Source organism: Pyrus communis, chromosome 3 (genome assembly GCF_963583255.1).
Source record: "Pyrus communis chromosome 3, drPyrComm1.1, whole genome shotgun sequence".
Classification (NCBI taxonomy): Eukaryota; Viridiplantae; Streptophyta; class Magnoliopsida; order Rosales; family Rosaceae; genus Pyrus; species Pyrus communis.
Window position 1 is genome coordinate 9,865,507 of NC_084805.1, and position 26,658 is coordinate 9,892,164.

The 26,658-nt window shown below is 37.7% G+C and overlaps 1 protein-coding gene across 1 annotated transcript; it reads right to left on the minus strand.

The window, feature by feature from the left end:
• Positions 1 to 457: 457 nt before the first annotated feature.
• On the minus strand, positions 458 to 5,944 carry LOC137728857 (glycoprotein 3-alpha-L-fucosyltransferase A-like). The gene is made up of 7 exons (XM_068467642.1): positions 5,363 to 5,944; positions 4,563 to 4,723; positions 3,810 to 4,051; positions 2,112 to 2,216; positions 1,545 to 1,701; positions 1,196 to 1,423; positions 458 to 970 (listed from the first exon to the last, which is right to left on the minus strand). The coding sequence occupies exons 1-7, from the start codon at positions 5,738 to 5,740 to the stop codon at positions 715 to 717; spliced, it is 1,527 nt and encodes a 508-aa protein (XP_068323743.1). The 5' UTR covers positions 5,741 to 5,944; the 3' UTR covers positions 458 to 714.
• Between the last annotated feature and the right edge of the window lie 20,714 nt (positions 5,945 to 26,658).

Here is a 26,658-nt window from a genome sequence, read left to right on the forward strand (position 1 = left end):
TAGCAAAATAATTAATAAGAATTGTTGATTTTGATTTTACTTTGTTTAGTGATCATTGCTCCAACTGTCTTTGGAATTATAGTGAATCTAGTTATCCCGATAAACACTGTTTAGTAAACGAAAATTTTATAATTTGACAAATCCTTAAATATAAGAAGGCAACTATGTTTTAAATGAATACTACTAGAAAGAATAAATTTGTAGACAAAATTTATAAGCTAAATCATGTGTTACCAATAAGATTAAGGACGTTTATCATCGTCTCAGGAATAATCTGATCATTAACTTGCAGGTCATTTAATTTACGAAATTTTGTCTACAAATTTAGTCTCGTGCTACTCTTTCTGAATTACAAAATGAACCCGATTTCAGTCTTCGCAACCGAAACAGTTCCTTCCAAGACTGTTAATGGACTAAAACGAAAAAGAACACTTCGGGTGCTTTGATCAACTTCACCTGACGAGAAGACAGAATCTTACAACTAAAATACGACTAGATCTGAATCAATGGGCATACAATCAATCATCCACATGTCCTCGGCACCATCTTCCCTAAAGATATTGCAGTTCACTCCTCCAAAAATCAGTGTGTACAAAGAAGGCATAACAAATTGCCCGAACGAGACCACCTCGATCTCTCTTGACAAATATATCAAAAGTAAGCTGCTAAAATCAGCATATCCATGATCAATGTTGACAGAATGCATATTTCAGTCTAAACTAATATGACTTCAAACTTTGCACAGGGGTTGCTTCCAACGTGTCTTCTAAAATCAGCATCCCCATTAAATCTGAAGGTATACAACGCTTGCCTCTGCGTCATGCCAACAGGATATATTCTATATATTTTAAATTCGTCTCCTCCTCTTATGCTTTCAGGTCTTTCTGGTTTCCAAATGGGCACATGTTTCTGGGACTTTAATTTCGCGAGCACCATAGACTCAAAAGCTCCAAGAGTCAAATTGCCAGACCTGTCACAGAAAAAGATATTGGGGGACAAAAATTTATTTAATTTTTCATCATGCAATGACACTACAAGTTTTATTTTTCCCTCTTCTAGAAATATAAAATAAACTTAGACGGAAATCTTCAGCATGATGAAACTCGTAAGGATGTAAACAATGTGCAGAGACAGATCCCATTCCCGGCAGTCTTGGCTGCTAGTGTAGTAATTGGTGTTAGGGAAATGAAATTACCTTAAGAAAATAGATTCCATATTGAACCTCCCTCTTTCTCTTACATATAAATGATAGACGACTCCTTCGCCTCTGGTGCACTTGCAGGGTCTGTTTTTGACCCTTTGGTTCATTTCTTCTTTCTCGCGAATCATTGTTGCCAGGTGAATGCAAAGACGGCATGATGAATGTACTGCTGCCATGTCCACAAGGGCCTTGAAAGAATTCGATGGACCCTCATACTTCCACCTAATCATTAAACATCATTCAATCTTCATACAGAAACAATACTGAAACATAGAAAAAGAAAAGTATTTGACATGTTACAGAAAAGAAGAAAATGAGAAGAAACAAACAACTAATGATTTACCTCAATGACTGATTATATGCTTCAGGATTATCTGCAAGAAATTTCATTCTCTTGGCAACTGATTCAATATCGGTTAGCTCCTTAATATGTAAAATTGAACCAGGAGCAGGAGCATATTCTTCAATATTTGGAGCACCAACAACCACAGGTATAGATCCTGGAACAATAAAATATCAACGTCCATACCCAACATCTTTCTTGAATTTCAGTACATAGATGACAATTTTGCTTTTGGAATCTGAAATGCAATTTTTTCCCTCATGTTGAATGCGAAAATGTAATCCATTAGATCTTATAGATGTTAAAAGGCAAAACACTGCAATTTCAAAGATGAATGCCCACACTTATAGTTTTCCATCCATACTAAATCTCTTAAATTTGTTTATGAACTATTACCAAGATTTTTTACATATATTCAAACAACATTTATCTGGGTTAAAAGAATCCTGGTTGCCCCTAAATTCTGAATTTTTCCTCCACAAGAAGTTTTCATATTATGCATCACAACTACATAATCAACACACCAGGGAGGAGAGGGGGAGGGGGAGAGAGAGAGTAGTTTCATACCAGCAACAAGCGATTGGAAGTATTTCTCGGTAACATAATCCTCCTCGTTGGAATTCTCAAATGCCAAACTGAATTTATAGCGCTTCAGAGTTTCAACTTTGTCAACTGCCAGATTCATTTAAAACAGAAGCAAATTATTAAACAATTACAGGTTATGTATATCTTATAACTATAGAATACAAGCCATAATATATCTTAGTAGTGTATTATATGTGTTTATTTGGTTCAAATACTGGATTTGGTTCAAGATGCCAACTATTTAGCCAATAATGAAACATCCAGTCCCTCTCTGATTGCACAACCAGAAGTCTAGAACTGATAGACATGATCGGAAAAAATAATAATAATTCCAAGCACATGCAGCTTGTTTAAGTGATATCATAATCAACTAAGGTCTGACTTACCTTGCCCATTAGATCAAAAACAATTTCTTACAATTCAAACTTCCAAATTCTATATCCTTATAGCCAGGGAAAGTAACTTATAAACGAAAAAATGGCAAGGGAGAAAGAAAAATTTTATGCGCCTGTGAATCTATTTCAGACCAAACAATACAACATTAGGCAAGATTAAACCTACCGTCAAAATCCAACAAATTGAATTACCTACAAGACACTATAGAGCCAACCAGTGTTTTAAAAGGCTCGCCTTGGAGCGCGCCTAGGCGGTCTCGAAGGCTGGGTGAGTAGCTTGCCGCCTCTGTTTTCCAGGTGTGGCGTAAGGCATCGCTGGAGCAAGCCTAGACGGCAAAGGTGCGCCTCAGGGTGTCCAAGCGTTCTTTTTATTCCCATTTTTTGCTTTTTGTTTTTTTGGTAAAAATACCCAAACCAAAGCCGTGCCTAGTGACGAAGCTGAGTTGCAAAACCGTACCAGGGAAGATGAAGAAGACAGATGGCGATGGCTATCTTTTCTCCTGACTTTTCATTTTTCTATATTTTTTTCTCCTTAAAATTTTAATAGTCCCCACATTTATTATTGCACTATCTTTTTTTTATTCACTTTTATTTTTTATATTATTTATTAGATAGATAGATAAGTATCTTTATGTGTTTATTATTTATAGATAAGCATATTTTTATGGATATTCTCGTAACATTCCAACAAAATTCAGCCTTTATTCCCTATAATTGCTCCACTCAACCTTTATTTCCTTTAAATTGCGTATAATTGCAAAATTCAGCCTTTATTTTCATTGAAATTCCCTATAATTGTGGCCACTCAATCTTATTTCTCTTGAAGTTCTCTATAATTGCTTACAGTAAAATAAAATAATTAAAACATTTTAAGACTATGACATAGTTTCTAAGTACAAGTAGACTTAATAATGAAGAAGATGTTATTATATTTGATTTAGTTATAATTATATTTGTTTTACAAAGTATTCTATTTTATAAATATAAATTATATAATAAAATTTTAGGTACCGTGAGGCTTTGCCTCATGCCTCACGCTTGGGCAGGGCTATCCATGGGACGCCTCACCTATGCCATCACCTTTCAATACATTGAAGCCAACACAGAATATTTTCAACCAAAAACAAAATAAAGGCCACAAACTGAACCCCAGTTTGTTGCAAACCTCATACGGCACGCTAAGAAAGCATGCAAGAGAGTCACAACTCCCAATTGTAATGCCTTGAACCAGAAAATTAGCAAAATATCATTATTATTACTTTAAAAAAGCATCTAAATGTCACACCTCTTCCATCACGATTTCTATGGCAACCGCCATAAGAGTCTATCTTGAGGTTAGCACTTTCAAGTGCTTCAAGAGCTTGCAAGCGGAAGTTGCGGGCACCACAGTTGGAAATAAATGCAGCTGCAAGTGCAGTCTCAGTCTTTGGCTGTACGGGCGCCATGATGTCGTACTCAGCCCAAGAAAAATATCCAACAGGAACATCCGATGAGAGACTAGTTGTCATAACAATATCATATCCCCTCCTAGTACAAATGAAAGCAGTTAAAACTATTAGTTATGACAAACAAGTTTTAGAACAGATGAAGTTTGCATTCTGAGGGTTTCCCCCCAAAGGAAAAGAAGAACACCATCCGTCAGGAATGCGATTGAGAAATGATTATATTAAGTAATTCCAATTGACTGCATGAATGATTGGTATGCCCCACCAGAACACTTAGGCTTATAGTTAATAGACACAATTCAAAGTAGTACTATGCAATATGCAGCACAGCATATGAGATATTCTAAACCATGTTAAAAAGATAAAATAATTTGTTTTCAGCTCTTCAAATTTGTGGGTACCATTTTTTCAAGAAAATAAGCCTTAAAAAATCTTAAAACCTTACTCAATACTTGTACGAGATTGCAATTCCTATGATAAAGGGATAACATGTCCACAAACAACATTAAATGAAAAAGAGAAAATCTTCAAAAACTGCAATTAAGCCATCTTCAAAAACTGCAATTAAGCCATATTTGTATGTGCTTACCCACCGTCGTGCATGAGCAAGATTGTTCTCAGCATAGTATTGAGCTGATTCCATGGATCGGAGAACACTGGCTGTCCCAGATTGGTGAGCTAAACCAAAAGCAGCATCAGGTGTTTTTGCAGGATTGTATCCAAACTGGCATCCCACAGAACAAGATTTCCATTCCTATGTGGAAGACAAGACAAAAATAATTATGAACAAATGCAAGACGTGACAAAAGTGAAATGTGTCAGTTATATCCCAAAACTCCATGTTTAAGTCCCTAGAGAGTATCGTAAAAGTAGGGTAAGAAATGGGACTATCCAATTCAAGTTACTTCCAATTACAAATCATTCTTGTTCATTTAACTCAACAAGATTTAGAAGATGGAACTTAAGGGTCCTCCACCGCCGCTAGACTACATTCTACCAAGACTAACATAATGCAGACTAAAATTGAACAATAAAAAACATAATGCAGCCAAAAGCATCAAACTTCCTAACCAGCTTCAGATGTCAAGGATCAATTGCTCAAATAGTGACTAACACAAGGCAGTCGAAAAGCGAATATCAAATTTCACATCCTGCTTTCAAGGACAAGAATCAACAGCTTAAGCAGTGTAAACATCTTACAAAAATTCTCGCTTGCACTATTTTCCTCACTCGTGTCATGACATTATTGTCACGTACAATCACAATTCAATTTTAAACTAAAACCCAATAAAAAATATATATATATATATATATATATATATATGAGTGTGTGTATTAGAAAACTACACAGTATTAAGAACACAATTGAAACTAATAAAAAGCTGCAAATTACCTTCTCATCACCAGAAACCAAAACCGGTTCTTTGTCAAAATCCCTGGAGTACTCTATAGCATCCTCTCTCTCCAACCACTCCTCGCAACTCAGCAACTCCAAATCACCACTCTCCGCCGCCGGCACCGCCACTTCATGAGTCAACGGCGTCCGGGCGAACAAGTCGGCCCACGAGTCTACTAAACCTGCGTTATTTCCGATGTCGAGCTTACCCAGAAACGCGATCTCTGCTATCACAACAAGGGCAACAAAAAAAGGAATCAGATTGGACCATTTTCTCTTGGGGGCCGCCGCCGAACCCGCCCCAAGAGAGACCGGTAAGCCACCTTCGTGGGTCGCCGCTGGTCTCGAGCCTCTCTGAGTGGAAATCACGCCCATCAAACTAACCAGAATTGGTCGCTCTGTTTTTTCTGGGGATATTCTGACTTTCCCGAGAAAGTGATAGAAAAGTCGGGACTTGTAACAAGGTTTTCAACGGAGGAACATGATGGGGGTTTTGTGCGGGCTTCGATGGGAATCACGAAATGGGTTTAATCATGACGATGGTCTCACCGAGAGGTTGATTTTTCTTTAGTTGCAAGTCAAACAACCACAAAGGGTGAAGAGTCCCGTAACATTTCACGGTTATCTACACATTTATTTATAATTTTTTATATCTTTTTAATTATGACTGTTAGAATGAATTGAAAAAAAAAAAAAATAAAAGGACAGAAATTAATAAAATATGTGTAAAAATAAAAATAAAAATAAAAATGTGAATAACACCACTTATGAAGAATATTCAATTTGTTTTTGGAGTAGCAATCAGGCATACAAAATGCATTGTCTGTCATGCGCAAACACTAAAATCTTGTAGCAAATAAAAGAAGTACAAAATAAATGTTTTGTGTAAATGAGTTTAGGGTTACAATCTCTTTACAACTTTGAATCCTCTGATGATGTATCTCGATGCAAATTTCTGTTGTCTCTAGCTTTGACGAAAATACACCTACAAAACAATCAACATCTTTGATCAAAGACCTAAGCCTCAAGCAGCCACAAGGTTGGGGGAGGGGGGGGGGGTTAGGCCAATGAATCTCCGATGCATAAGTTAGTTTCTCTAAGAAGAGTAAGGTGTTTAGGGCTTTTAGGGGTAGCAAAAGCTTATGAAATTTGGTAGAATATGGGGTATATATAGGAGGGGAGGGCTAGCCATAGTGTTAGGGTTTTACCCTACACATGGCGGCATCCTATCGGCCAATGTTTATGGAGAAATATTCTCAAAATATTAAATAGGAAATAATATCTAGAGATAATGGAGTAATTATCCCTAATTGATTTAAATTGGGATTATTTACTTGATTGAAGTCAATCTTCAATTGGGGAATGTATTAAAGATAGGATTTGGGTAATTAATACTTATCTTTAATGCTTTGACTTTTTCTTGCCAAAGGTTGGTGAGTTATGGGCAGTCGTATTCAACTATTGAGACCTTCAGGGTTGTGAGCTACGCATGGGAGTATCTAAGGAGCCTACCCATTTATTGAGGGCAATCTTGTTTTCTTTTGGCAAAAGTCCACATGTCACCTCTAGAATTTTTGAGATTATTTTAGGCTCCACAAATGCCACCACACCTACCGGGCTGCACGCAGAAAAAAGGCAGTAGGTGTGGAAATCCCAAGCTGCATGGGCTTGTAGAATTATTCCCCAATTTGAACTTGATCTCCTTCTTTGATTTGGAGATAGACTTCTTCAAGGAAAAGGAAACCAATTGCCCCCAATACCTATTTAATTCTGCCGTAAGCAGGGGATTAAATAAATTTGGAGAACAATCATCATTCCAGCAAGGAAAAGAGAAGTTAGAGGAAATTTTTTTCCCTCCCCTAGATTTCTTCTTCTCTTACCCTTGCAAAGAGTTATCTCTCGTTGTTGTTCTTCTTCTCCATGCTACACCAAGGCAAGAAAAAATTTGAATTTTCTTCTTCTTGATTTTTTGGGAATCTTGGGGCTTGAAAAATTGGCTTGGTGGAGGTGGAGGATGTGTGAAACACGTGGCAAAGGTGCCATAGGGACACGGGGGTCGGCTGGCGTGGGCTAGGTGCTTGGCTCGGCTTGGGCTGAGGCGACAGGTGCGCTGGGCGTGGGGAGGCCAGCTTGGGCTAGGTCTCCATGGCTACTGGGCATTGGCCTGTGCATGTGAGAGGAGAGAGAGTAGGAGAGACCAGCATGGGCCAGCTTTTAGGTCCTGATGGCCTGGGCTAAGAGGCATGGGCCTTGCTAGAGCACGCTGGGTACGAATGAGGAGAAAGGAAGGAGGTTAAGGCCTCCTCCCTTTCTGGGCTGCGTGGCAGAGGCCACATGCATAAAGGACCAGAGGCATTTGGGCTGTGCTGCGTGAGAAAGAAAGCTGATCTCTCTAACTACTCCTCCCGGGATGCAAAATCTGATCTTCTGATACTGGATCGAGGTCACCGCTCTAATCTTTGATAGGAGCATATTTATGCGACTTAGTTAGCTTGTTTTCTTGCATTTACATAGCTAATTTCTACTTGTTATAGAGTTTTAAGCTATTTTAGTGTGTTTTCAGGTTCAATTGACAAAGTTGGCAAGAAAGTGCAATTTGGAGCATTTTAGAGCAGTTTTGGGCTTGGAATGGATTGCACATGCATGGAGCAAGGTGGATGGATGAATTTGAAGATCAAGAAAGGCTAGGAATGTGATTAACATCTGGAAGAATTAAATTGAAGACTTGGAAGATAAGGAATCAGCTACAAAGAAGGAATATTATCCAAATTTCCTTATCTTATCCAAACCTTATCCAACCTTATCTTATCTTATCCTATCCTAATCTTTTCCTACCTTAATTCCAGCTTCAAAGAGGACTCCTTTTCACATTAAATCACCTAAATATCAGGTTCTAGAAGCCCTATTTTTGTGTCCTAAGTTTGTGCCACATGTAACCCTTCTAGAAGTTCTAGAATCTGCCACAAGGACCATTCCTTGTCCTCATTGGAATCTGATTGAAAGTGTCATTGTTCTTTGGTGATTTGGAGTCCTAATTCCTCTCCTTTTCAGCCCAATTCCGTGCCTTCCCTTCACCCTATAAATACATGATGCTGCAACACTCATAAACCACCACCCTCTACCATAATTTCACACCACACCATCCACCACACCTCAAGAGCCTAAATTCACACAAATCCCCATTGTGCGCAGCAAGGAAGGAAGGAGGAGCCACCTAGAGTGTTTATAGGTGTATTCTATCTTTGTTTTTAATGTTTAAGTTTAATTATCTTTGTTTTGCGAACATGAGGAGCTAAACTTGTTTTAGCTAGAGGGGACTTTGAAACCATGATTATATTTGCAATATGAATTGATTACTTTCAGTTGTGATTTCATAAATTGTGAATACAATTTACTTAACTGTTTGATTAAGAACTTATTCTTGTGTGTTGATTAAGAGGGCCCGCTTAGTTTGCATGCATGAATTTGATGCTAGAATATAAGGGACTTTCACCTAATCGTTATGAACTTATACTTATAAGTAGTGAAGGTTGCTAGTCACGATCATGTTAAGTAAATTCCTAGCAAGAGTATCATGGTTTTCAATAGTTACGAATGCCTTGTCAATGCTTATGATTTTCACAAAGCTTAATGATCTTTGATTGTATCTCTATTATGCTATTCATGTAGGGAACTATTGAAGAATAATTTGGTTGCTGATGCGTATTCCATCCAATTCAATGACTTACGGAAAATCTAAGGGTTAATTAGTGCTGTTCACGGTTAATCTGGGGTGTTGAGGTTCATGGTTTATTGGAAAAGCAACTAGAAATCAATTTATATGCAAGTGTGTCATGTGTGGAGAAGGACCCTCTAGCTAGCTTATCACCATATTTTTCGCTAATTTCATCCAAAGTTATTTAAGTCTTCAAATCTGTTTGTTTTTACCTTAACTTCGTCCAAAATCCAATCCCCCTTTACTTGGTTGTGTCTTTTAGTTAGAATTTGTCCAAACGTGTATTTTTAAGTGTTTTGGGTCAAGTTAAAAGTAATTTTCGTCCAAATCATCCTTTAGTGTCTAGTTTAAGTCTATTTGATTATTTTGTGCTGTTTTGAGTCTTTTTAGTTTGTTTTGAGTTGTTAGAGTCTAGTTTTCTGTTTTTGAGTCTAGTTTAGTGTTTTAGAGTTTAATTTGAGTAGATTAGCATCCCTTCTAATCCCCGGCCTAAAACAATCCCTACTTTCATATACTACAATCATAGGGTTTTAATTTGAGTGTTAGAATATTTCACATCAAATTTAGGCGCCGTTGTCGGGGACTAGTAAAATTGTTAATCCTTCTGTTTGTTTGTTATTTTTCTTTTGATATTTGATTTAGTTTTATTTATTTGATTTCATGTACTAGAGAAGCAAGACATGGCAATTGCTAATCTTCAAGCTCAAATAGCGAATCTTACTTCTCAGTTGTCACAGTATGCCGAAGGGTCCACAATGCAAAGTGTCCCTACATTTGGTGTTTCTTATAGGCAAGCATATCAAGCAAATCAATGTCCACAAAGAGATTGGAGTGATCATTCAAACTCTATGTGGTGGGAATCTCAACAAGTTCAACACAAAGGATATTGGCAGCCATATAAGGAGTTCTATTCAACACCTATGCAGCCACCATAACATCATATACAATATGCCCAACCAAACTCAGGTTCGTCAATAGATTATGATCAAATTCTTGTTGAATTAATTTCTTTGGTGTAGGGCTCACAAAACTAAGCCAATGAGGCTCAACAAGGAGAATATTGGCAGCCATATGAGGAGTTCTATACAACGCCTATGCAACTACCACAACCTCCCCCACAACAATACTAACCAAATTCAGGCTCGTCATTGGATTATGATAAAATTCTTCCAGTACTAACTTCTTTGGCACAAGAAGTACAAAATCAAACAAAGAAATTCCAAATCAAGCCCAAGTGATGAGCGAATTGAAGAATCAAATGGGAGAGATTGCGGAATTTATGGGGCAAATGCAAGAACAAAGTGAACTATCCGACTGAACTGTTAAAATTGCTGAAGCTATCACCTTGGAAAGTGGCATGGAGGTTAAAGATAAACCCAAGACATCCAAACCAAGCTAAAAGATGGATGAACAGTTGCTGCTTGATGAAGAAGAGGATAACAAGGCCACGGCAAAGGAAGAAACACCCTTGCCGTAGCCACATATGCCTTCTATGCCGTCCACTACAACAAAGGTAAGCCCAAATTCAATTTGTCTTGACCTCGTTCCACCAAATGTCCCTATTCCTTGCAGGATCATGCAATCCAAGGAAGAAGAGGGTGAGAAAGGCATCTTCGAAACCTTCCCAAAGAATCAAGAGCAAGAAGTGGCTAGGGAATGTCTAGAATTCATTAAAAAGGATATACTTGAGACAATAATTCCCAAAGAAGTTGGATTTTATGACACGAGACAAGTGATAACTCTCAAAACACCAAATTTGGTTGAATTTTCTAGTCCTACAACTTTTGAAGGGGTGTTTATTCTTAAGTTCATGTCGGAGCACACAGAATTTAAACTAAGGCTTGTCCATCTTGGAGGTCTCCCCCCTCATAGGTTGCAGCATTTTGAACCAATGTTTGTCCTTAAGTTCGCGAATAATCTAGTTGATCAGGAGTGAGAACTTGGTGTATGTTTTGGGCACCGTGCCTCCTTTTGTCGAGGATCGGTCCCTTTAACTGCTTCCTGGTTTACTTTTGTTATTGAGTGGTTTATCGCCCGCCTTCTTCTGAGTTGGCTTTGCCTTTTTGCACGGCTGCTCAGGCTGCTTCTGGAAGCGTTTAGCCTCATCTCAAAGGGAGTACTTTTCTGCCAAAGCATAAGAATCAGCTAGGGTCAAGTTCTCATCTATGATCAGCTCTTCAAAAAATGGGTGATCTGTTGGGAACCCTTTTCGGAAGGTTGAGCTTACAATGTTGTCATTACATCCAACGATCTTTGCCTTCTCCATCTTGAACCTGTTGATGTATGCACAGAGTGACTCTTTCGGGTCTTTCTTCATGTTGAATAGGTGGTCAAACTTCTTCTTAATTGAGCAGTAGGACAAATATTCCTTAGTGAAGACCAAGGAAAGTTCGATGAAGTTCCAGATCGATCGTGGCAACAAGGTGCGGAACCAGTCTTGCACCTCGTCTTGGAGCGTTGTGGCAAATATTTTGCATATGAAAGCGTCATTGTTAGCGTAAAGGGTCATGGTGTTTTGGTAGTGCATCAGGTGTCTGTCCAGATCTTCATCTCATTTAAACAAGGTGAAATATGGCGGGCTAAACAACCGTGGTGGTTTGATTTGCTCGATCTCGTCTATAAACGATGACCTGCTCATGTTGGCCAGGTCTCTACGAAAGGCATCGTCGGTAGTATCAATGAGCTAGAATCCACGCAACTGCTCTACTATGAGCCTTTGTACTTCCTTCTAGATTTGCGCTTGATGGGGCAACATAGCCTCCGGTTGCCCCTAGTATTGACTTGCTAATCCATATTACTCTTCGGCATGTCTTGCTGGTCTGTGCCATGGTTGCGGTGCACGGGGTTCATTCTATGCAGCTTGCCGTCACGTATGGCACGGGCTGCTAGTGGAACTTGAGCTGGACTGCTTTCGTGCTCTCCTATATTTATCATGTGGCTACCTACTCCGGGCCTCGTGTGGACGCTTCGCCTGGAATGTCTTGAGTGCTCATCAAAATGTGGACCCAACCTCGAATACATACTGACTTTTGAGCACTGAGGTGGGAGAAGATGTTTTTCCGATGGCCCAATGATGTAAAAATTAACTTGACACACAAATTAAACCCTATTTGTGACAATTGTAGTAGATATGTAAGTAGGGATCGTTCTAGACCGGGGATTAACTAGGGATGCTAATCAATACAAATAAGACTCAAAAAACACTAAACTAGACTTTATAGACTTAAAACTAACTTTAGACACTTAAAACATCAACCAACAATAAAAAAAAGACTCAATTTTAGACTTAACAAGTGTTTTGGATGAAAATAGGACTTGACTTGACTCAAAAGACTCAAAGAAAACAGATTTTGACTCAAATAACAAGACTAAATGAAAGGGGGATTGTTTTTGACGAATTCTAAACTTAAAACAAAAACTTTATAGAAAACACTTTGGAAAAACGATTTTAAGTGAAATAAATGGGTGAAAGGCTAGTTAGAGGGTCTTTCTCCACACATGATATATGCATACGAACCAATTTCCAGTTATTATTCCTTTAGACTATGAATGACAATGCCCCAAGTTAGTTGCATCGCACAACTAACCCTTAAGTTTTCCTTATTTCATTGAATTGAATGAAAACGCATTACAACCAAATTATCTTTTTTCAAGTTCTTTATATGAAACGCATAACAAAGATACATATCAAAAGTCATTAAGTTTTGTGAAAACCATAAGTATTGACAAGGCATTCATCACTATGAAACGCATGAGACTTATACCAAGGATTTACTTAACGCGATTATGACTAGCAACCTCCACTACTCGTGAATATAAGTGAATAACTATTATGTGAAACACCTTTATATTCTAGCATCAAATTCATGCATGCAAATTAAGTGTCAACCCCCAACCCACATATATAAACCAGTTTTAATAACTTAGATAAGCAAATCACATTCATGCCTTAAGAAACATTAACCGGATTGCACACTTAGTGAAGGAAAAGGATTGCACAATCCCATGGGAAAAGGGTTAAGTCTAGGCAGAAACTAAAGGGGAATGGTATAGGTAATGCACGGCTAGGTTTAAGGGTCTTCTAGAAAGATAGGTGCAGCACATTTGTAGGGGGGAAGATAAGGTGTTCTAGAAAGAGTGTTTAGGACAGATTCCTAAACCTAAAGGGACAAGGACATATGATGTAGGTGTAGAGGAAGGATTGCAACTCTTAAACCTACAAGGAATGGTCCACATGCGGCAAACAAATGGATAAGGCTTCTAGAAACTAACATAGGTGTTTAAATGTGTAACTAATCCCTCCTAAATAGCTATATTTAAGGCATAACCTGATTTAGATAGGGTAAGATAGGATAATGTTAGAGTTATGAAAGGATAAGGTTGGATAAGATAGGATAAGATAAGGTTGGATAAGGTTCCTTATTTCTTGCTACTTCCTTATCTTCTTTGCATTAGGCCTTCATCCACCAGATTTCTAGCCTTTCCTAGCTCTTCTTGACTTCAATTTCGTCCATCCTCTTTGCTCCATGGTTAAGCTATCCAATCCATGCCCAAAACTGCTCCAAATAGCCTCAAAATGCCCTTTCTTGCTCCTTTTGCCATTAGGACCTAAAAGCATACGAAAATAGCTTAAAAGACTAAAATAAATAGTAATTAACTCACTAAATACAAGGAAATAACATAACTAAGTAGCATAAATATGCTCCTATCACCCATACGAGAATGCACATTACTCGAACGCACAGTTTGTGACGGGATGAGTGGCTCTTTGCCGCGACATGTTAGAATGAGTCACATTCTTCTGCCCTTGTCCTGCTTAGGGACACCTCATCTGGGGCGCGCTGCGTCTCGATGCGCTCAAGAAGCTGATTCAATAAGGTGGTCTAATGTGCAAGGGCACTTGTCAAATTAGTAACCTGCTGGGGCTGGTGGTGCTCACCATTTGGATTGGAAAGTCTAGAGAATGGGCGTCTCCATGTGTGGTAGAAATGTAATGGCTTGTAGGTACAAAGCTTAAGTTAAGAGTGGGCATTCCTGCAGAAAAGTGGGGTGAAAATAACCCTAGGTCAATCGCGATATCGGTGGTCGGAATTTGGATCTTTGTAAGTGGCCTCGGATTGGATTCGATCACGAGTCGGGTCACTCGAGTGGGTTGTGGGGCGGGTGTTGTGTTCCTTTCAAGTGCAAATATAAGGATAGTATAATGGTACAAGTAAAGGTGTCGAACCATAGGGACTGATTAGAACTCTACAAATTACTAGCTTTATGTGAACCCAAACTACACAATGAAAATGAAAACTGAATTTAGATTTTTTTTTTTTTGAGAAGTAAAGTAACTTAAAATGCAAGAAAATGTAAATATGAATAATAGAATGATTCAGAAACAATGGAAATGGAACTAGGGATACCGATTTCACCATTATAAGCCAATTCCATGAAAATTTAAGTCAAAACACATTCAACTTTCCAATCTGCAACTAGGGTTCGTTTTACTCATTTATGATCATCCATTTGATGTGTGGTTGCTGTCAAGTTCTCCTAATCTACAACCTAGTTGTGATGTTCAACTTAGATTACCAAATAAGAATCCATTAAGAACAAGAAAACTTAAAAGAACCAAAGAAATCACATGGCAGGATGTATGCATAGCAGTTTCTTCATTCATTCACATGTCCATCAAGATTAAGCATGATGTGTACTATAACCTTGATCAAATAATTTGTAAGCAACCTGATGTGTTATAAACTAGCACTCAAATTAAACCCTTTTATTGACAATTGTAGTAAAGATGTAAGTAGGGATCGTTCTAGGCGGGGGATTAGGAGGACTTGCTAATCTTCTCTAAACTGACTTAAAAACGCAAAACTAGGCTTAAAAACACTTAACTAGACTTAAAGAACTCAAAACAAACTAAAAAGACTCAAAACAACACAAAACAATCAAATAGACTCAAACTAGACACTAAAGGGTGATTTGGACAAATTCTAACTTAACTTTGACTCAAAATGCTCAAAAACACAAATTGGACAGATTCTAACTAATTTGACACAACAAAGTAAGGGGGATTGGGTTTTTGAGGAATTTAAAATTTAAACAAACAAATTTGAATAACAAACTAAAGGAATACGAATTTGGTGAATTAATGGGTGACAAGCTAGCTAGAGGGTCCTTCTCCACATATGACACCCTCAGATTTTCCTTAGGTCATTGAATTGGACGGACAACGCATCGGCAACCAAATTATTCTTCCCAAGTTCCCTACATGAACTGCATAATAGAGATACAAGCAAAGCTCATTAAGCTCCGTGAAAATCAAAAGCATTGACAAGGCATTTGTAACTATGACATCATGATACTCATGCCAGGAATTTAACTTAACACGATCATGACCAGCGATCTTCACTACTTGTGAATATAAGTTCGTAACGATTATGTGAAACTCCCTTATATTCTAGCATCAAATTCATGCATGCAAACTAAGCGGGCCCTTTTAATCAACACACAATAATAAGTTCTTAATCAATCAGTTAAGTAAATTGCATTCACGATTTATGAAATCACAACTGGAAGTATTCAATTCATATTGCAAATATAATCATGGTTTCATAGCTAAAACAAGTTTAGCCTCTCATGTTCACAGCAAAACAAGAACTAAGATAGATTACACCTAAGAATGCTCCAACAATCCAATCTTGAATGGAAGGCACGTCCCACGGTCCTTCTTCTTCTTCTTTGCTGCGGCACAAGGTATGGGTGAAGGTTTGAGTGATGAATTGTATGAAAGAATGGCTGCAAGTATGAATATTAGTGAATGGCTCCCCCAAAGGCTACGGCAAGGGCCTTTATTTATAGGTTTAAGAAAAACAAGGCCTAACTTAATTTGGTAAACAGGTTTGATCCCAAATCCACAAGGAAAAGGAGAAATAAATGTCAGAATCCTAGGGATAAAGGGAAAGGATATACGGCAGCTCCTAAAGGGAAAGGGAATGTGCTTCCTTGCAGATTTGGTGCGGCATCCTACTTTGACTGGGATTAACCTTATAGAATCTTGTAATTGAGTGTCCTAATATAATTAGGAATACTCTTGGTAGCTGGAAATTAAGTAGGAAAAGGATTAGGATTGACTATGTCAAAATAAGGTAGTTTGGCTCTTGTTTCCTTCCTTGTAGCTGATTCCTTGTCTTCCAAGTCTTGAATTAATTTCTTCCATCTCTTTAGCACATTCCTAGCGTCTCTTGAACTTCAATTTCATCAATCCACCTTGCTCCATGCATGTGCTATCCATTCCAAGCCCAAAATTACTCCAAAATGCACCAAAATGCACTTTCTTGCCCCCTTTGGACCTACAAACACACAAATATAGCTTAAAATACTAAAATAACTAGGAACTAACAACCTAAATGCAAGGAAATAAGCTAACTAATTTGCATAAATATGCTCCTATCACAACCCTAATGGTGATCAAACATTAAGATTAACAAACAAATTATATTATAAATCAGTGAATGAAACAAGAACACAGATTGGTAATTTGAGTACTTTAACTTGATAACATAAAGTAAGTTTGCAAGGCTGATAGGAGCATATTCATGCGACTTAAATGGCTTGTTCTCGTGCATTTACGTTATGTTTCTCTAGTTATTTTAGTCCTTTATGCTTCTTTTGTGTGTTTTCAGGTTCTAAGGGCAAGGTATGCAAAAGGATGCCTTTTGGAGCCTTTTGGAGCAAATTAGAGATTGGAATGGATATCATATGCTTGGAGCCAAGAGGATGGACGAAATTAAAGACTTGAAGTAGGAAAGTTAAATCCTAAAAGACCTCATGTTTAAGCATCATTGAAGACTCCTACGCATTTTAGAACACAAAAACAACATTCCTTGCAACCTTAGGACATTGTCGTGTGTTTCCTTGTGTCTCCCTTCCTTGCCATGCAAGGAAGGGCTTTGTTCCCTATTTTAAACACTTAAAGCATTCACTTATCATATCATTCACTTATCAAACCATTCACTTATCACTTATCACTTCCATTCACTTATCACTCACCACATATCATTCATTTATCACTTAACATATCATTCATTTATCACTTAACATATCATACACTTATCATAATCATTCACTTATCACTTATCATAATCATTCACTTATCACTTATCTTATTCTTTCATCATTCAACCACCAATTCAACACATGCATTTCAAACCTTTCAACACCCTTTAATCATCTCCCTTTAAGTTATGATTTTATTTCCTAACCCTACATGCATTATTTATTAGCATCTTCACATGCATTCACACACACTTCACACAAACAAACAACTCAAAACCGTGAGCTCCCATTCCCTTATGCCATTTTCAGATTTCCACCCACTAACCTAGTCATCAACACATGCATTCCCTTCACATTCACCCACATGCACTCCCACTCTTTAATCATATGCACTCCCATTATAATTCCACCACCAATTCAGCCACAAAACATTATCATTGCACCACATTCAACCACTCCACATCCCTCACCAAGAAATCATTCAACACATGCATCCATAATCAATTCTCCAACCTTTGCCGTGACCTTCATTCCCATTTCCAACATTTTCACATGCATTTCCAGCTTTCACATGTCTTCACATTCATTTCCAAACAAGCATTCCTTCTTTAATTCACATGCATTCACATTCATTCACCATTAGCTTTATTTCTCATGCAAACACATTTATTTCCAGCACCAAACCCCTTGTTGCCGTGAGTTCCCTACCTTTTCAGCATTCCATTTCATCATTTCACCAACAATTCAGCCACATTCCACATGCATAACCAACCTAGTGTCACTCCCATTCATTCCCTTTAATCATTTAGCCATTATCATACATTTATTCTCCCATAAACAACCCAACAATGCCGTAAGTTCCCACTCCCATTTCCAGCTTTCCATAACTTTTCCTAGTTGTTTTATTACATACATTCCCCCTTCATTATTCCAAACACATGCACCCATAATCATTCATCCCCTCCTAGCTGCAATATTCCCTCTTTTGGTCCCCCCATTTCACCTATAAATAAGCATCCAACACTCCTCAAAATTCATTCACTCCCCATTCCATCTCTCCATCTCATTCACAACACAACACCCCTTAAACACTTCCATTATTTCCTTAGCCGTGAGTCCCCCCTCCCTACTAATCCAAACACCACTCCTTTTCCATTCCACACTTCCATCCCCCAAACCAATTATCCCTAGACCTTATGCTACAATAAAGAGGAAGAGAAGAGGGCCTAAACGTTCATACAATTCAAGTTTGAGTTGTTGGAATGTTTAGGCGTTTCTTTGATTTCAATGTTTAATTTCAATTCTCTTTGTTTTGTATGAGGAACTAAACCCCCCTTTAGCTAGGGGGGGATTCGAAATATATGTTTATGCTTGCATTTTGATTTGATTACTTCTAATTGCGTTTCATAAGTTGTGGATTCAATTTGTTTAACCGTTTGATTGATAACTTATTTATGTATGTTTATTAAGAATGCGCGCTTAATTTTCATGCATGAATATGACGCTAGAATATAAGTGAGTTTCACCTAATCGTTATGAACTTATATTCACAAGTAGTGGAGGTTGCTTATAAACAATCGCGTTAAACGAATTCTTGGCATAAGTTTCATGCAATCATAGTAACGAATGCCTCGTCAACACTTATAGTTTTCATGATGCTTAATGATTCTTGCTTGTTTCTCTATTATGCAATTCATGTAGGGAACTTGTGAGGAATGCTTTGGGTTGTCGTATGCAATCATCCAATTCATTAACTTAAGGAAAACTTGACGGTTAATTTAAGCGGACCTAATTAACCCGGGGTGTTGAGAATTCATGATTTATTGAAATGCAATTGGAAATCATTTTATTATGCAAGTGTAACATGTATGGAGATGAACCCTTTAGCTAACCATACCATCCATTCATTTCCGTCAATTTCATATTTACAATTTGTTTTCTTTACAATCTATCCATTTTAGTTTAAATTCGTCCAAAATCAATCCCCCCATATTTCGTTTAAGTCTTAGTCTTAATCTTTCTTATTTTTAGTTTTGAATTCTTCGAGTTTAGTATAGCATTTTAGTTTGTGTTTTTAAAAGCATTTTGAGTCTTTTGATTTGTTTTAGTGTTTTAAAGTTTAGTTTTACATTCTTTGAGTCTAGTTTAGTGTTTTATATTATGTTTTTACGTTTTTAAGTCAAATCCAAGTGATTAACAATCCCTCCTAATCCCCGGTCCAGAACGATCCCTACTTGCACCTATACTACAATTGATAAAAAGAGGGTTTAATTTGTGTGCGTATAAATCTCGCATCAAAGGCTACATCGAATTCCCCAGCTATGAATTTAATTACCCAACAAGATTACAAAATATATAAAAATCAAGAACAATATGAGTGAAATTAAAGTTCATAGAAGAAACCCCCTTCAAGCAATTCTAATGTTGAACTTCTCCAAGAACAATGTGGTCACATGGTTTCTTTGGTGGCTGCGGATGGTGAATGGAGAAAGGATTTTCTTCTAGAAGAAAGGTCAAAGAAAGAGAAGAGAGAGAGAGCTATGGGCGTCCCCAAGGGGAAGCTTTTTGTAAAAGTGGCTAAAACTCTAAGTTTTATAAGGTTAAAAAGGCTGTTATAGAATGCCAAGACATCCCAGTAATGGAGCATTTATTTCAGACCTTTTTTTGCTATTATTGGTCTCTTAAAGGGCCATATTCATCACCATATTCAGTTGTACACTTTGAATCTCTCTCTACATCAGAATCCTTATTCAATTCTCCACTTTCAGCACCATTTTCGTTTATTTACCCTCAAATGGCTCTAAAATACAATTAACTGCACATTAACACAAAAGAGAGTAAAACACAACCATTTTAACTCAAAAATGCCACAAAGAGGCTAGGAATGGATGGTATAAATCTGTGAAATATATGAGTTATCAGTGGGCCAACTCAGCTGAGTGGTCGGAGCGTGCATGAGGGTGCATTAAGGTCACACATGGGCTAGTTGACACTAGACTTGCGCTGCGTGCTGGGTCGCGGCTTGCTCATCGCGAGCTTGGGCTCGGCTTGCAATGGGCTGGGCTCGATTGGCAGCGAACCGGACCCGAGTCGCCTGCCTGTGGGCTGCTCCCGCTAGCTGAGCCAGTTCTGCTGAGTTTCAGTGGGCCTACTATGCAGCAAGCTAGGCTTGCTGCTGCAATGGGCCAGGCCTCCTGCCCTAGGCCTACTGTGACAACCGCCAAGCTCTGGCCTCCTACCCGTAGGCCCAAAAGTGGACCTGGGCCTCCTGCCCAAGGTTTTGAGGGTTAGCTAGCTGCAAGGGCAACAATGCTGCTACTTGGGCAATGGCTTGGTGGCCTTACCATGGCTGTTGGGTCGCAGAACTGGTTTACCTAAAATAGACAAGGTATTTACCTTGCACTATTAAGTCGTTATTTAGCATAGATCGAAGCAAGGGTCTTTCCCGCAGAGGATTGTTGTAAATTACTAACTGAATACACTAAAATGTTCAAAAAGAACATCTTAGAATGAAAGAAAATAAAATCAAGATTGCAACGTATAATGAAAGTGTGACAAGGGGGAGTTTTGAATGTTTTGATGAAATTATAAAAAGATGCAACTAAAGACCTGTTATCCACCACCAAACAAATTCAATTACATGCAATATTAAGATTACATTCCTTAGAAACTTGATTGAAATCATCCCAAACTAATTCACAAGCTTGAAGTAGTTTATTACCCTTTTCTTAGTTAGTCGTTAAGCATACACAAGCTCGATACTTAATTTATTTCTAAATATGCAATCAAGACATAAGCTCGCAAGATTTAACAAACCAGAATCAGTGCACACAAAAAAGGGTCTAAGACAATACTATGGTTACAAGTGCTCATGGAATCTTGTTGAACCTAGAGTTTGTTTCAAATGTTAAGACCATTAACAGTTGCTACTTAGTGACAATACTAGGGTTACAAGTACTCACGGAATCTTGCTGAATCTAGAGTTTGTTTCACATGTTAAGACCATTAACAGTTGTTACTTAGTGTACACATGCATAACAATTATTGATTACACATATGATACTAACATTGGAATCCTAGCATGCTTATATAGTTGGCCACCTAAACAAACAAACTGGAAATCATGTTATTAAGCCCAGTGAGACAATACTTCAATCAAGAATCATAAGAAATACAAACTGAATGTTATTACATATAATCTAGCATGTTTGGGGCTTCAAAATAGCCTTTAGTACATAAAATTAGCTAGACATAGCATACATATTGAATTGAAATAAAGAGGAAAAACTACAACACAACAGATTTGTAACTCTATCTATCAGTATCTCTATCTCTATTTTTCTATCCCTGCTAATCACTACTCATTTCATATTGCATCTCCTCTCCTTTTATAAGAGAAATGAAAATCAAGTTGAGTAGAAGTGAGTCAAAAATTATAGCGGCCAAGTCAAACTTTGCAACTTCAATTCAAATATGGGGGCTGCCAGGTGTATGTAGTTGGAGATTTTTCCTTCTTTGCTCTAGCCTTACACCACATGTCATTTCTTCCACAAAGGCTGCAGCTCTCAACTTGTTTTCCGTTCATAACAGTAGTTGGAGGACAGATGCTAAAGGTACTTTAGATAGGTCTTGGTATTTAATCACTTAGACTGCTTCATTAAATAGATTATCCCAAAATTTGGATATGTTAATGTAAACACAATTTGGGGTAACTTTCATGAAGAAGTTGTTTTTCATTTGAGCACTTGATCTTGACATTTTGGACTTTACAACCTAACTGATGATCATAAACTACGAATCTGAATAGCTACCAATGCAAGATGAGCTTCATTTATGTAGCCTATGGACTTCATTTAGACTCCAAAATTCTCATCCCTAGTGTAGTCTACACATGCCATCCAATCCAAATCCAAAATAGCTCCATTATACTCAATTTAATCTTTTTTGGTCAATTTTCGCAACTGCACAGGAAATAACAGCAAAATACCATAAAACACTTAAACAATTGGAAAGTAACTAAGTAAACATAGAGAACTAAGATAAGCAAATCGCATAGATATGCTCCTATCAAATTCCTCAGCACTTAACTTTTGCTAGTCCCCAAGCAAAAGAAAACAACACAAACAATAAAATCTAACTGAACCACTTTCGTTGACAAAATGATTGCACTAGGCATATGCAACAAGCCTTTAAACCTCTAGGTGTCCCTAGTAGGAGGAGTTGCTTCTCCTGAGGGTTTACAGCAATGATGCCCACAAACATTATAGACACTAGTACAAGTATACTATGACTAATAGTTAATGACATCTAACCTTCCAAATTTTGCTTGAAGGAACAATTAATTGCATAAAGATTAGCAAAAGTATTGATGTGATAAATAATAGCACTCAAATTAAACCCTATTTTTGACAATTGTAGTATAGATATAAGTAGGGATTGTTCTAGGCCAGGGATTAGGAGGGATTGCTAATCTAATGAAAACTAACTCAAGGGTACAAAAATATGCTTAAAATCACTTAAACAAACTCAAAGACTCTCAACTAAACTTATATGACTCAAAACAAACTTAAAAGACTCAAAACAACACAAAACAATCAAAAAGACTCAATTTAGACTCTAGGACTTAATTTGGACGAAAATAGAATTGGTTTTGACTCAAAAGACTCAAAAACACACTTTAGAACAGATTTTAAACAAGTAAGTAAAGGGGATTGGGTTTTGGCTAATTTAAGAGAAAAAAACAAGTAACTAAAAGACTTAAAAAGAGATTTGGACGAATTTGGGAAAACCAATGGATGATTAGATAGCTGGAGGATACTTTTCCACACACGATACATTCAAACACAAATTGATTTCCAGTTGCTTTTTCGATAAACCATGAACCTCAACACCCCAGATTAACCGTGACATCACTAATTAACCCTCAGATTTTCCTTAAGTTATTGGATTGGATGACATCATACGACAACCCAAAGCATTCTTCAAAAGTTCCCTACATGACATCATAATAGAGATACAATCAAAGATCATTACGTTCAATGAAAATCATAAGTATTGACAAAGCACTTGTAACTATGACATCATGACACTCATGCTAGGAATTTACTTAACATGATTGTGAAAACAACCTTAACTACTAGTGAATATAAATTTGTGACGATTATGTGAAACTCCCTCATATTCTAGCACCAAATGCAGGCATGCAAATTAAGTAGGCCTCCCTAATCAACATACAAGAATAAGTTATCCATCAAACGGTTAAGTAAATTGCATTCACAATTTATGAAATCACAACAGGACTTAATCAATTCTTATCATAAATATAATCATGGTTTCAAAGCCTCCCCTAGCTAAAACGAGTTTAGCCTCTCATGTTCACAACAAAACAAAGGAAAATTGAATTAAACATTGAAAACAAAAGATAGATTACACCTAAAAACGTCCAACACTCCAACTTCAATGCACAAACGTCCAAGGCTTCTTATTCTCTTCTTCTTCCTTGCAAAGCTGCGGCACAAGTGTCTAGGGGTGATTTTGGATGAATTTCTGGGTTGTGAATGGATTTAGGTTGGTAGGGTGGTGCGGCAAAGGTTGGGGATGGTGTATGAGTGTTTAGGTGAAGGTATGGAAGTAGGAGAATGGTGGAAAGATGGGTTGAAGGCTGCGCCAAAGAGACTTGTTTCTGTGAATGATGGCAGATTGTGTGGGTGAATGATTGAGGTAGAATAAGGGGTGCAGCTTTGGTATTTATTTGAGAGAAAGAATCCTAAGGTTTATTACATAGTTTAGGAAAGGATTGGACCCCCAAATCCCTAAGGAAAAGGAGATATGAAATTAGAAATCAAAGGGAAAAAGGAAAGGTAACTTGCGGCCTCAATTGTATGAAAAGGAATGTGATTGAATGCTGAATTTAGGCAAGGATTTGGGATAGAAAAGGTATGTAAGGTGTGAATGGGATTGGGGTGAAAAGGAATGTGGTTTAATGACATAGAATAGGAAATAAGGACCTCCCTTGCACGGCAAGGAAAGGAAACACTATGGAATGCACGGCAAGGGCAATTGGGTTGCAAGGAAGGCTTGATTTGTGTCCTCAAATGCATAGGAGTCTTCAATGTTGTTGAAACATGAGGTCTTTTAGGATTAGGAGAGGTTAAACCAAAATAGGAAACCTTGGCTTAACTTTCCTGCTTCAAGTAGAAAACCTTCTTTGACTAGGATTCCTCTTTTGATTAGGAATCCTCTTGTGATTAGGAATCCTAACATCTTTAGGTCTTCAATTTCGTCCATTCCTTTTGCTCCAAACATATGCTATCCATTCCAAGTCCAATTTTTGCTCCAAAATGCACCTTTTTGCTTCCTTAGCCATATGAACCTATAAACACACGAAAATAGCTTAAACTACTAAAATAACTATGAATTAACATCATAAATGCACGAAAACAAGCTAACTAAGTCGCCTAAATATGCTCCTATGAAATTCCCCCACACTTAGCTTTTGCTAGTGCTCGAGCAAAACAAAATAAACGAAACAACAAGAACTCAACCACAACAAACTCTAAACCTTCCAACATGTACCTCAGGGATTTCCAACGAACACGACACATTGAAGAACATCATTTTCTTGTGTTTGTAGGTCCAAAGGGTTAAAGTACCAAGAAAGTGTATTTTGGTGCATTTTGGAGCAGTTTTGGGCACTAAGTGGATAGCTTGTATATGGCCCAACATGGATGGACGAATTTGGAGTTCAAAAGGCTAGAAATTTGATAAGAAGATGAAGAAATTAAACTCAAGACAAAGTGGATAAGGAATTAGCTCAAAAGAGGAAACATTATCCAAAAACCTTATCCAACATTATCCAAAACCTTATCTTATCTTCTCCTATCCTAACCTAATCTTGTTCCACCTTAATCCTAGCTGCAAGTGGACCTAAAAACATAATTTCTAGAAGCCTTATCTGACCCTAAAAGGGTGCTGCACCCTTCCCCCTTTTATCTCTTCTAGAAAACCCAAAATCAGCCACAAAACACCTAGTTTCTAGAAGGCCCAATTTTGGACGAATTTCCTAAACCTTTTTCCTTTTGGATTCTGATTTATGGGGCCTCATTCCTTGTGGATTTGGGTTACACAAATCCTTTTATGAAACTAATTGGGCCAAACCCTCTCCTAAGTGGATTTAACTCACTTGTGTCGAACCCTAGGGCCCTAATCCAATAAATCTGCTAAGTGTAACCCTAATCTAATTAACCTAGGACTATATAAACATATTTTCAGCCACAAATTTGGATGACCCCCTTGTGCTATTCAGAAACTCCTTGCCGCAAGCCCTAGCCTCCATTCTCCATCATTCATTCACACCATACACTTCCATATACAACCTGCCGCACTCTACCACTATAATCAGCCATCATTCATCATCCTAAGCAAGAATACATCGTTCATAACCCCTAAAACCATCACCCACATCTTGTGCCGCAGCAAGGAAGAAAAAGGAAAACCCTAGACGTGCATGCCATTCGACTTGGAGTTACTGGAACGTTTTAGGTGTAATCTTTCTTGTGTTTTTCAATGTTTAATTTCAAGAATCTTTGCTTTGTGAGTGTGTGGAACTAATCCCCTTTTGGCTAGGGGGAATTTCGAAACCATGGCTATATTTGCATTATGATTTGATTACTTCCAGTTGTGATTTCATGAATGGTGAATTCAAATTACTTATCTATTTGAATTAAAACTTGTTTATGTATGTGGGTTGAGAGTGCACACTTAATTTGCATGCATAAATCTGATGCTAGGATATAAGGGTCTTCACCTAATCGTTGTGAACTTATATTCATAAGTAGTAAAGGTTGTTAGTCACAATCATGTTAAGTAAATTCTTGGCATAAGTATCATGCGCTTTCATAGTTACGAGTGCCTCGTCAACACTTATGATTTTCATAGAAATTAATGATCTTTGATTGTTTCTCTTTTATGCGCTTTCATGTAGAGAACTTTTGAGGAATAATTTGATTGCAATGCCCTAATTCCATTCAATTCAATGACCTAAGGAAAATCTGAGAGTTAATTTAAGCGTACCTAATTAACTTGGGGTGTTGAGGTTCATGATTCATTGAATAAGCAACTGGAGATTGTTTTGTATGCTAGTATGTCATGTGTGGAGAAAGACCTCCTAGCTAGAAGGGGATTAGTTCCTTATACTCACAAAGCAAAGATTCTTGAAATTAAACATTGAAAAACACAAGAAAGATTACACCTAAAACGTTCCAGCAACTCCAAGTCGAATGGCATGCACATCTAGGGTTTTCCTCCTTCATCCTTGTTGCGGCACAAGATGTGGGTGATGGTTTTGGGGGTTATGAACGATGTATTCTTGCTTGGGATGATGAATGATGGCTGATTATAGTGGTAGAGTGCGGCAGGTTGTATACGGAAGTGTATGGCGTGAATGAATGATGGAGAATGGAGGCTAGGGCTTGCGGCAAGGAGTTTCTGAATAGCATAAAAGGGTCATTCTAGTTTCAACTCTTTTTCT